Source organism: Aplysia californica, unplaced genomic scaffold, assembly GCF_000002075.1.
Source record: "Aplysia californica isolate F4 #8 unplaced genomic scaffold, AplCal3.0 scaffold00219, whole genome shotgun sequence".
NCBI classification, from domain to species: Eukaryota; Metazoa; Mollusca; class Gastropoda; order Aplysiida; family Aplysiidae; genus Aplysia; species Aplysia californica.
The window spans coordinates 681,429-694,316 of NW_004797489.1; the positions used below are offsets into that span (position 1 = coordinate 681,429).

A 12,888-nucleotide genomic window follows, 5' to 3' on the forward strand; every position below is an offset into this window, starting at 1 on the left:
TTAATGTTTAAATCCCAGATACAACTGGATGACGTATGAACAATCACCCCTGTAAAGGGCCAGCCTGGGGTGAGTAGGATACAACATCACAGTAGAAAGATGGAGGTACTAAATTAAATGACTTCAAGTCTTCTGCGAATTATATACAAAGAACAATAAGCTCTTCATATGGTGCCTCATAATTTCAGAACTTTCTTTGGAATTTGAAAATATCTGTGGTTTCTAAAAATAATGTTCCAAATTTAAGTTTTTATCAATTTATAGTATTAAAAAAATGTCCCGTGACTTTTTTTTTCAAATATATACATTTATGTCTGGCATTGCTGAACTCAGCACATGAAGCCTTTTTTCAAACCAAAGCACATCTACCAAGTTTTTCCCTCTGACAGTTGTCGACTTAATTTGAGGAGAATGCAAGAGAAGGCATTTTAAAAGACGTTGCTACAACAATATAAATAGAAGACGAATACGTAAAAAAATAAGACTTACCAGTGTCACTTTCAACTTTCCTACCACCCACAAAAGCATAATGCATACATTACATACTAAAAAAAGGAAATTAAAAAGTAAGATTTATCAGTGTCCCCCTCCTACCACCTGTGAAAGCATATAATGTATATACAGTCGAACCTGTGTAAGACGACCACCCAATGTCAAGGGAAAAAGTGGCCGTGTAAGACAGGTGGCCGTCTTAGGCAGGACTGATCAAGATGAAGAAAACAAAACATTCCTTTCTGAGGTCCCAACCGAAGACAAGGAGGAACGAGAGCTATGGTAAAACAAACACATGGGTCGCCACTCGGAGAACGAGAGATGCAAGTTCATGTTGACGTCTATTGTTACTTTGTTACAGACTGGGTAAACAGTGACCACTCATCTCACTTAACGATTTATGTAAGAGTTCTGGGAGGGGCTTATGGGGTATGAGAGACAGAGATCAAACGCTTACCTCACCAGCAGCTGGAAATTTGTTACCTATTGGTCATCAGTGAGAGGGGCCTACGAAACATGATCGGTTGGAGAGACTACCTAACAACAAACAGGTGATTGGATTATGACGGCTTGCTCACAACGCCAGGGGCCAATGCACAATTTACGACAAAACGTAATGGAGTCACCAAGGCTAAGGTGGCCGTCTAAGACAGGTGTTATTGCTTGGTGTGATAGGGGTTGTGTGTTAAAATGGTGGCCGTGACCGCGTTGGGCAGGTTCCCGTTTGACACAGTTAAATTATATAGAAAAAACGCAAGGGGGGAAATGGAAAGTAGCCGTTTGTACAGGTGGCCGTCCTATAGAGGTGGCCGTCAGGGCAGGTTCGACTGTATATATATATATTTGACACGAAGTAAAAGATGGAAAGGAAAGAAGTAGGACCAACCTACCTGTGTCATCCTCCTACTACCCCAAAAAATAACAAAACATAAGATATACAACACTGACTTGTATCTGATGGACGTGGGTCCCAGGTAGACCTGCTCCATCACCTGGCCAGTATCCAGGTCAATTCGCAGCAACATGTTGTCCTTGGTCAATGCCAACAGGCAAGACTTGTGATTTCTGTGACGCAGCTCCACGCTGTCCTGAGGTCAAGTAAATGTAATTATAGAAGTTATTAGACAGCGCCACTGACACGATTTAAATCATTTAGGAGGCGGGCTTCCACCCTGCCTGTCAGGGCCAACCTGGACTGAGAGCGATATAATGTACAAGGACAAGTCACAAAGACTGGGCTACTCAAATAAATTCTCCTCATACATGAATTGAGCCAGGTCTTCTGTGCGCTACAGCAGAGCACCTTACCACTACACAACAGACCACTCTTTCATGGGGTAAAACAGAGTACAGAAGTCTGCTTAATATCAGCAGCACTAAGTTGACTATGGGAGGAAAACATTGGCATGGTATATACAGCATGCCAACAGGAATCAAGAACCAGGACTTCAAATAGTTGACTGATTGTAAGATTGCCGCCATCCGAACAAATCAGATCATTTACCAGGCAGCATGCTTCAGTCGAGCCTGTCACTGTCGAGGCCAACCTCGGGCTGAGGGGGACACAGTATCCCAGTGGAAAAACAGAGACACAAAAAATCAAGGCAATGGCATTTCACCACAGACATCAGTTCAAAACATTAATATTATACAGAAACTGAGTTCACAGTCAATGCATAAAGAGTTAAGAAGAATTAACCAAATGTACACAGATTCTCTGAACCCAAATGACCCATGCCCCTGAGCTCCCATGGTTTGACACTAGATTTGCATCCATGCATGCTCAGTGAGGTGTATGCATTCATGGGCTGAAGGGAAAAGGAGGCACATGCTCAGGCCAATAGGGTTAATGGTTCAGGATTCTGGACAGGGCTCACCATCTGGCTGCACCCATTGGGATTAACTAATAGTAAGCCAACAGACTTTTACACAGATGGAGCAAATCAGTATTTCCCCAATTTTATCTCCCACGAAACCCCCCGTGCAGATGTCAGAAGTCTCCTCAAAATTTTAACTGTTTAAGACACAAAACCTTCAACAAAATGCGCTCTTGTTTTGACTTTGAAACGTTTCACAAACCTCCTAGAATGGATTCAAGCACCCCTCGAGGATTCATGCATCCCAATTAGGAAATCCCTGGAGTAGATCATTAAATAATTACTCATAATTACTCACTGCAATCCCCTCCATGATGAGTGCATCCTCAATCTTTGCCAGCTTGTCTTTGTGTAATGAAAACCTTTTATGAGGTGCTCGTCTTGGGCTGCCACTGAAAAATTGAGAAAAGAGAACATGGTCAACATGACAGCACAAAGCTTGAGAAACTTCAAAAACAAAGATAAGACATTTCCTTTTCAATCAAATTATCAATTTAATTAAGACAGACAAAAAGTGAGTCTTGGGAGATATAAGTCGAGGTGTGTGGATAATTCTTTAAAATGCAACAATCGATTCGCAAGCACTGTGCCACAAAATGGAAATTATTTCAAGATACATGATTTTGACCTGAAACTCTACCTAAAAGAAACTGTAGCAAGGGGGATTCCACACAGAATAGAACACCGCTCCTCCTTAACACTTGGAAGTGCTCTTTGGGTTTGAGTAAACGGAAACTGCAGAGGGAAAGAACAGAAATAAGATCTACCTATGGCATCCTCTAGATTTTTCTTCATTGCTGTAACTTTGTCTTTCACTGGTCTTCACTTGACTCTTTGGACCAAGACCCAAGATAACACATAAAAACAGCAAAAGCCCAATTTTTACGGTTACAAATTTTTATACAGGAATCTTCAATAAAAAACAAAAAATACAATTCAAGCAACCTTAATTAATTGAAGCACTGAGTTTAAACAAATGCCACCACAGCCATTAGACACAAGATCACACGTTAATCTTACATCACAAATAGAAAAAACTGTGAACTTACCAGTCAAAACAGTCTTCATAGTTATCAAAGAATGCCCACCTCCTGCAATAAAACACTCACGGTGATCAACACAAATATTGAGACACAAAAAGTGAAATTATTTACTCACATCTTTTAGGAAAAAACCACAATCAAGGCAAGCTCTCAACTAATAATATATACTTATAAATATGACTATGTAGTCTTAAGAGAACTGAGTATATCTTACTTATTTCCAGCTGGACCTTAATTTACTAAATTACAAGTACAACAAATGACAACGTCCAGTCGTCTATCCACTGTCTACTCATTGGTGGCAAACAATAAACCAGCTTTGTGTGTGAAGTGCTTGAACTCCCCCATTGAAACAGGAGGTAGTTGTGGAGACACAGGAGGATTCTGGACCAAGTTAGTGAACAGTTTTTCTTTCAAAGAAACAACAGTAACAAATTCCATTCACTGCACAAACATTAACAAAAATCTTATATATATATATATATATATATAACAAAAAGTAAAAGGTAGGAAAACCGGAAGGATGAGACAGTACTTCAGCTTACCACAAACGACTGTTTAAGACAAAGACCTTCAATCTGACACACAAAACAAAAGGTAGCAAAGCTGGAAAAAGGTAAAAATATAGGAATATATCGCATCAATAATTTCAAAAGATAAAGAAATTATAAATATTATAATGCAGAGGCCAATAGTAAGCTTTGATCTTGGGGACCTTCAATAGAATTCTCCTTTGAAGTACCTAAGACAGAACACAATTTCACACACAAAAGTAATTTTGGACCAACTTACCCATCACAAGCAATGTGCTTCTTTGAGACTTTTGACCAGACCTTTTTGAATGTGTAATTGCCCTGTCAAAAGAAAGACAAAGAAAAACCTATATGTGTAAGAGTTTTAATATATTTTGCTATATATTTGAGAAAACTAACCTTCATATATAAATTGCTATCTTTAAAAGGTCTCTCTTGTAACAGCTACCTTGTATGCATCAGACATACAACAGCTTGACAGATAGTATTGTCCAATTGCAAAAAAAAACTTTCTTACATGCACATGAAGATGTAATAAGCACTGACATCCCTAAGCCTTATTATTAATAATCTAATCATACTTAAAGATGAAGCACACCACCACCAGTGGGTACATGTAGCCTCTTGGGATGGTAATAACCTTGCTATCCTGCCCTCCAGCTTCCTGAGAAGCATACAATGCAAGCAGCTGTTTAAACCCTCAAACACTAACAAACCGACAAGACCTTTTGCTTTCTATAGCTGGGTACCCATTTCAACCTGATTGAAATGAGAAAAATTGAGGTAAAGTGCCTTTCTCAAGGACACAATGTCGGGCCCCTGATGGGATTCGAACCCACAACTTAACGGACCATTGCACGTCTGAGAGCCTAACCACTAGGCCACCTATTACACAAGCACACACCACATTCTACAGCAGGCTATGCGCTTTACAACTAGTCATAATCAAACAGATACCACAGTTCGGAAAAGGAATGCCATGCAGTTGTAGTAAGTGCTCAGTGCCTACTTTTCATTCAGTAATCTTCCCGTTACACGTCTCGCCACCCCACAGAGAGACAATGTGATGATGTGGTGCTAGACTGTGGTCATACTATCTAAAGACACAAGTCACTGATCTGAAAATATTAAGTATTAACATCCAAGTGCATCCAGCTTTCCCCCTCCCTCCTCTGCAAACATAGTACGTTACATCATAAAATAATCAACTATACAGACCTCTTGTGCGTCATGTAAATTAAATAATGACGATAAATAATTCACCATGGAAGTTTTGCTTCATGATTTATTTGCATTTTCTGCTTTCTTGTCCGTATTTTTAGGTTTTTGTCAATGGTTGGACCACTTTTCCGAATGCCTGATAACAAACTATTTTACGTTTATTATATTGTGGCGCGTGAAGTGGCCTAGATCTACTAGTGACCAGGCTCTGATGTTGTGTCTATAGGAAAGGAACTTACATGACATATTTTCCTAATTTCATCCAAGTGGGGGCTCTCTTCGGGACAAAGGGCCCCGGAAATTTATAACATATGTACACAATCGGAAACAAAAACGGAAGTCGCGCAAAAAAAGGGGGTGCTAAATTCATCCGTTCACCAAAATTATGGTTTGTGACAGTTTTTAGTGCCAAAATCATTCTCAGCACCTGCGACTAAACGTAGAACGACGCATCTTCCTGATTGGCTGCTTATTTTAGTAAAGTGATGTCATCACTCCTTGGGATACCAACAGACTGTTTTTATAACTAAAGATTCCCTACTATACTACACACTACACGATCTTTGGAGATACCACATGGAACGACGTTGGGTAAGTGGCTTGACCTATTATCCGTACCGGTGTGTTTCGCAGTGTAAAATTTCACACTTGTGGCTAACTGCTGCCCGTCAGCTATGCTCTGCTCTGGTGATAGAAGATCGCTTAGATCGTTGATGCTCAGAACAGTAAGAACATTGATGATTGAAACTGAAATACGGAGTAAACGCAAAGACAATAAAGCGTGATAAAATTGCCGAAAATACGCCCGTAGATCTCCCACCCCCCTCCCCGGCCCGATAAACAATGCACAGAAGAGATAGGCAGCAGCATCATCGGAGCCAGGGGCGGTTTGTTAACTGGGCAATACCGGCGGTGCCGGTCAAATTTTTGTCAGCTGATGATTTTCATTCAGTTTTAAGTATCCAAACAAACATGTAGACCTATCAACATTCAAAAAGCACCTTGCCGATTTGAAAGCGCTCAAATATACAAGTAAAATACACTGCTGTTTTGTCGAGACAGCCTCATTCTTTCACGTTTGTTTATAATCGCGCCGGCTCGTAACTTTAAATCATCTCCGGTCGAGCCGTCACTTCCCGGAACTTCGTACGAGGACAAACCAAACACGGCGGGTTCAGCGATGACGTCAGTCTGCTGGGCAAATCCATCGACTGCCCTCAGAGCGAATAGAACATCCCTTGATTGCCAATTGGCCTCTGTGTTGCTTACAAAATTAAGAATCAGACTTTCTTGAGGATCGCAGACATATGAATTATTTTATCAGCAATAACATGTTTTTATCATTCAGCCTTTCTCTAACTATCATCAGAACATTTATTGCCCGCATGGCACTTTAATCATTTTTGTATATATTGAATTTTTAGTCACCTATAGTCTATAGTTCCTGTTTGGTGTTTATTCATCGCTTTCTCCCCACTAATAACTTACCTGGCCCATATGAGTCAAGCCGGCGAAAAGAGGAATCGTCTAGTGAAGATAAATATATATATCATGATAAGGAGAATTATAACGAGGAGCGATAGGCACTCGGCTGTCAGAGTCTGGGTCGAAAACAATAGGCCTACCACCTCCCTTCCCTCCCCTTTTCAACCTTCACCTCAGCTAGAAACCAAGTTCTATAATTAGCTTTTGACACACTCCCCCACTTTGTTACAACAGTGATCTGAGAACTCAAAAGTACGATGAAGAACCTTTGATTACATAAAATAATGATGGAAAACTGTTGTGAGCTAACTTTGTCCAGCTTTGTATAGTATCTGATTGTAGACTTAATCTGCATGGGACAGCGTCACTGGTACAGTATCAATTGACTTTTTGTCATCATTCAGGACAGTTCTTATTACATATTTACAGGTCGAGTGCACGTTGATAGTGTGTGTGGGTGTGTAGAAAGTAAAAGTCTTTGTTTAAAGTACCAGAGGCCAAGACCAGCAGTTTAATTGCTTCTCACTTTCAGTTTGTTTTCTAGCATAGTCTCTAGAGACTTAGAGTTTCTTTTTCTATGCCGATCAAGTCAGTTTCTATTTTCTCAGTAACTTCCATCATAGTTATTTATAATCTATTGTTTCTTGACACTAGCATATTTCAGCTCTTCACATCATGTTCTAATGTTTACAGTGGTGTGTGTGTAGGTGGGGGAAGGGGTGGGAATGGCGAAAGTAGGGGTATAAAATGAGGAGACAGAGAGAGAGAAACAGAGTGTGTGTGTGTGTGTGTGTGTATGTGTGTGTGTGTTTGTGTGTGTGTTGTGAAGGAAGGGGGTGGGGGAAGGAAAAAGAGTCGATGTAAATGATGGCCGGTCAATTCTATAAACCACGAGCCGCCACTGATCGGAGCACTGCATCATATTCACATTACCGGTACGTCTCCTGGAAAAACATTGCACCAAACGTCGTGCCAAGGTAGGCATACACACGATCTGTGATGCCATGCGGTTGGCTAACAGCTACTATGTTTAGATCATGTAGTCACTTGATCGGAGGGTATCCCGGTCTGACGTCACACAAGATGGCCACCTTACCTAAAAATAGTCTTGTGTCTGTTATGATGTTATGTATTCTTGATATTTGATCTAAGTCAGACGAGCACAAGACGATAGTAAACATTCAGCCATATTGATTTCATAGGGAAAGGAAATGTTTATTTTCGAATCGAACATCTTCACTATATGAGTATAAGTATCGAATATCATGACAGTGTTGTTCTATGTTTAGTCGCAAGTGTTCTCAGCACACTAAAAAGGCCACCTCTATTCTCACCCCGGTTGAGAATAGCGTAGGCGAGTCTTTTGGCTATTCTCACCCGGTGTGCGTTCAGCGTTGTAGCCTAGATCTAGGCCAACCAATTTTGCGTTCACCCTGAACCACAGATTTTAACTTTGTGATAATAGAAAAATTGTAGAATTCTGTGCCGTGAACAAATGTTCCATTACTGCTGTTAGCCTAAAAGCGTACAATTTTGTCTGTGGGGAGTGGAGAGAGAGAGAGAGAGAGAGAGAGAAAGAGAGAGAGAGAGAGAGAGGAGTAGCATGAGAACTTCCGGGCAAAACAAAATGGTGACCTGCGTAGTTCGGCTCGATTCGAAAAGTTAAATAGCCGTAGCATCTTTATAGACGACCAAATTAATTTATTTTTGTGTTTTAACATCCTTTTTTAACTTTGTTTTGGTCAATTTGATCGTCCACACCGATAGACAGTATTCAGAAAGAGACAGAGAGAGAGAAGAGGGGAGGAGTAGATCTTGCGAGAACTTCCGGGCAAAACAAAACGGCGACCCGCATAGTTCGGCTCGATTCGAAAAGTGCAATAGCCATAGCATCTTTGTAGACCATCAAATTGGCTTACTTTTGTGCTATAACGTAATTTTTTCTTTGCCTTTATCCATTTGATCATCTACACCGATAGAAAGTATTCTGAAATTATGAAAAACAGGTCTTGTTTCACACCGGGTGAGAATAGCCAACGGTGACAAGTCTCAACCGGGGTGAGAGGCCAATCGTATTTTTATTCTCACCCCCGTGAGGATAGCCACTTCCCATTAAAAAACGTCAAAATAGTGCCGAAAAATAGTGTAAAATGGGTTTGGACCCTTTCTATAAATTTATCGGTGGCCTTTTCACCCTGGCAACTTTTAAAGCTTTTTTACTTGACTTCCGTTTTTGTTTCCGATTTTGTATAGTAAAGGCTACATAAAGGAAGAGGCTAGCCATACTTAATGACGCCTAGACTGGCAGCTAGCTGGGCTAGCCATACTTATTCTTAATATGATGGCTAGACTGACCATAAAAAAAAATAGGCCTACTGAATTGTAAAATATACATTTTTAGTTTGCAGTACCTAAAGTATTTGTATTTGAGACGAAACCAGGTGCCTTAATGACAGTGCATGCATTTTAAACCTCCTGTTTTCTAATGTTAATAGGGCCTAATATAAGTATGGCTAGACTGGCAGTCTGGCTAGACTTCTTGGCTAGCCGTACTTAAGTACGGGTAGACAGGCAGGCTAGCCGTACTTAAGGACGGCTAGACTGTCAGGCTAGCCGTACTTAATATATTGATGGCTGAATTGTAAATGAAATTTTTAGTTTGCAATGCCTAAAGTGTATTTCAGACAAAGTGTATTTCAGACAAAACCAAAAGGTGCCTACTGACTTGCATGTATTTGAACCTGAATAATTACTAGATCTAGATCTAATGAGACCTGTGTACTTAACAGGTTTGAGTCGATAGGGCCAAACCTAGATCTAAGTACGACTAGACTGGCAGTCTAGCCATACTTAGGTACGGCTAGACTCTCAGGCTAGCCGTACTTAAGTACGGCTAGCCACTTCGATTCATAAATCTATGGAATTAGGCCGGGACCTCTTCTCCCGAAGAGTGCCCAAGTGGGAATGGGTACCCAGCTAGACAGTAAAAGATCTTGTCAGTTCGTTTTTAATAGGGCCGGCTCTATTTCTCCGAACATTCGGGAAAATAAACTTGAACTTTATTTCTCCGGTTTCCGTTCTCGAGATTTGTTGATAATAAGCGAATGGAGTGGCCTGTGTGTGTGTGTGTGTGTGTGTGTGTTTGTGTGTGTGTGTATGTGTGAGAAAGAGAGAGAGAGAGAGAGAGAGAGAGAGAGAGAGAGAGAGAGAGAGAGAGAGAGAGAGAGAGAGAGAGAGAGAGAGAGAGAGAGAGAAAGAGAGAATGTGTGTATGTGTGTGTGTGTGAGTGTGTAAGGTTGTAAGGTGTGAACGGGGGGGGGAGGGATTTTTTTTAAAATGAAAGATTCTAGTTTCTGCTGGGTGACTAAATCAAATGCAAAATAGGTTACTGTTACTGTCAACGTTGAGCAGTTTTGTTTTCTTGCAGTTTTTTTCAAATGAAGTATAGCCCAACCTAAACTGAAGTATCTGAATATTCAGACATTTAAAAATCTATAGCTCTAGATGAATCCAATGCACAAAATGCTTCCTCTCAGTCCTCGCAGAATGGCAGAACGAAAGGATGATGCCTAAATCTCGCAGGTAACCAAAATCGGAGTGTCTACGTACACGGTAAACGGGCGCGTAGCCTCAGGGTCTACGTACACAGTAACCGGAGGGTCCAAGAGATAGTTTACTCAGCCAAAAAGAGTGTCACTTTTATTGTTTTTCACACAAGTAGGGTAACTCTGTTCGCAAAGTTTGCGCTTTTTCGAAGAGGACGCACTAGTGTCAACCGCTCTATATACCCACTAAATTTCATAACAGAGTGTCTAGTAAGCCTTTACTTTCGCTTTCGTTACCCCCTAGAAATTTGTCAGTAATTGTCTGATAACACAACAATCATTGTAACATGAAGGTTCAGCATTACAAACGTGGTGTCGCCATGAAAATAAATCAATATTTGTCACTTGCAGGGGGGCAACATAAAGAAAAGAAAGTTTTATACAAGTGTCTCGTCGCGCTCGCCATTGTGACCGATCGATGAACCTGCACGTGTTCTGAGCGCTTCCAAGTACAGGACTCAGGAAGGAGGGGAGATTATTGATTTTTTTAGAGACGCACTCGGGGATGGGGGGAGGGCTGAATGCAACACCAGAGGACAAAAAGAAACAACTGAAACTGGAAGCAAATATATGTTTAATGTAATGTTTAGAATTTTGATTACTACTCCAGCTCTCTGCTAAGTAAGATTTTCAGTGTCACTGCATTAAATTTTGCTCTCCCTTAGGAAAGATGACAGGGAGTAGATTGGGATCATTTTTGGGATTACATTCCGCTCACAACACACAAAAAGCGGAGAGAAAAAGGAAAAAGGTCAAGGTCGTGAAGGGAGCGAAGCAGTTACCGAGCACCTAGCTGAAGCCCCCCCCCCCCGGCGCTTTTTCGGTAGTTCCCACCCCGCAATTGTATTCACGGGTTTTGGCCCCAAGAGTAGGGGGTTTTCAGGGCGGCTTGCCCCCCTGACCTAACAAAAATAGAAAGGGGGGTTTTCATGCCCCCCTGAATTTTACCACTATTTAATGTTTTGCTGTTGTTAGGTTTGATCTTAGCCCACCGCGAATCAAACGTATCTATAGATCTAGATCTAAAAGTAGGTCAGGCTCAAATAAGGGGGGTGGGAACTACCGAAAAAGTACCCCCCCCCCCACCCACGAAACAAAATACCGGGTTACCGTGTTCGTAGATAATGAGAGGTGCCCGGTTGCCGGTTACCGTGTACGTAGATATTGAGGCTACGCGCCCGGTTGCCGGTTACCGTGTACGTAGATATTGAGGCGGGGGCTTTCGTGGCCTAGAGGTTAAGGTGTTGGCCTCTAATTCAAAGGTCCCGGGTTCGAATCCGGGTAGCGACCAAAACATTTTCTTCTCTAAAATTGTCTCCTTTCACCTCCTTTCCTGCTCTCTGGCAATGTTCTGTTGTCTGCTTTCATTTCCACTATCTGCCCCAACCCCCTCACCTCCTTTGCCCCCTCCTCCGGGCTCCTTACTCTTTCTGCAGCCTTTCTACTGTTACTCCTTGGCTACTCCTTACTGCTGTCTTTTTGCCACACCCCTGATCTTCTGGTAAGAAAGATCTACACCTAGCCTTCTCGGACATGGTTGAAAAATCTCGGTGGGCCCGTGTGCAAGTTGCGAACGTTAAAGATCCCTTGGTGGTCTAAAATCGATAAAAGAGTAGGCTTTGGCCGCCACCCGGGCAAAGTTCAAAATTTCCTACCAACTGAAAATATTAGGTGTGTCCCGCGCGCTCATATATGACCTTATGCAGTTGCGAGCGCTGTAATACACTTTACAAAAACAAAAAACAAAACAAGATATTGAGGCTACTACACGCTCAGTTTACTGTTACCTTGTTGTGTGACATTGAGACTACACGCCCGGTTGCCGGTTACCGTGTTCTTAGACACTGAGGCTAGCATACATGCCCGGTAACCGTGTACATAAACTATCATAGACCCTGAGGCTACGTGCCCGGTTACTGTGTCCGTAGACCCTGAGGCTACGTGCCCGGTTACCGTGTACGTAGACACTCCGAACTAAAAAATCTCGAGATCAGAAACCGTTCGGAGAAATAGAGTTCAACTTTATTTTCCCGAGCGTTCGGAGAAATAGTCACTTCGTTTTAATAAGCCTAGATCTAGATGTTGCGAGTGTGTGTGTGTAACCTGCAGCTCTGCAGCTAACAGTAACACACTGTTGGCCGAGGAAGTCCAGAATGTCTGTCTCTAGGGTCTGCTGGGGGGTAAAAATAGATCTAGATCTAGATGTTGTAAAATGAATAGAGAACGCTGTAGAGCCTAGATATGGAACATGGGCTATATGTAATAAAATGCAAATTTTAGCGGTCCGAGCTCGTGGGACTCACCCGGGTGGTGAGAGTTCCCATCACATGGTGTACGCGCCGGTGATTTGAAACTGTGGTGTACTCTCTGGAAAGCAGATGGCTGTACACATTACAGCTTTTGTCTAAGGATGATGCTTTGTAAAGCCTAAGCATCGGCATCGTTTTCGAAATTCCCCTTTAAGTCAAAGTCGTGGTATAAAACACTTCCCAAACTGTTCAACTTAACTTAAATTTACAGCTTTACGACTCGACAGTCGACAGAGGTTTGTTTGTGTTTTGAGTTCTGTGTACGTAAGGGAGATCACTCTTGTGTACAGCTATTCTGACAATTTTCAAGAACGCCTACTCTG

General features: G+C 41.7%; 1 protein-coding gene across 2 annotated transcripts in view; it reads right to left on the reverse strand.

Moving 5' to 3' along the window:
• LOC101854723 (DDB1- and CUL4-associated factor 17) overlaps positions 1–12,822 on the reverse strand; it is a 30,964-nt gene extending 18,142 nt beyond the window's left edge. The window contains exons 1-5 of one of the 2 annotated variants that reach the window (XM_005099614.3): positions 12,560–12,822; positions 4,205–4,266; positions 3,419–3,460; positions 2,668–2,761; positions 1,441–1,580 (exon numbers count right to left, since the gene is read on the reverse strand). In XM_005099614.3, coding sequence (XP_005099671.1) covers positions 1,441–1,580; positions 2,668–2,761; positions 3,419–3,460; positions 4,205–4,266; positions 12,560–12,697 — 476 coding nt within the window. In that variant the 5' untranslated portion in view covers positions 12,698–12,822. Of the gene's footprint in view, positions 1–1,440; positions 1,581–2,667; positions 2,762–3,009; positions 3,810–4,204; positions 4,267–12,559 lie in introns of those variants that run through there. The other variant, XM_035970096.1, reaches the window with a different exon arrangement.
• Positions 12,823–12,888: the final 66 nt, after the last annotated feature.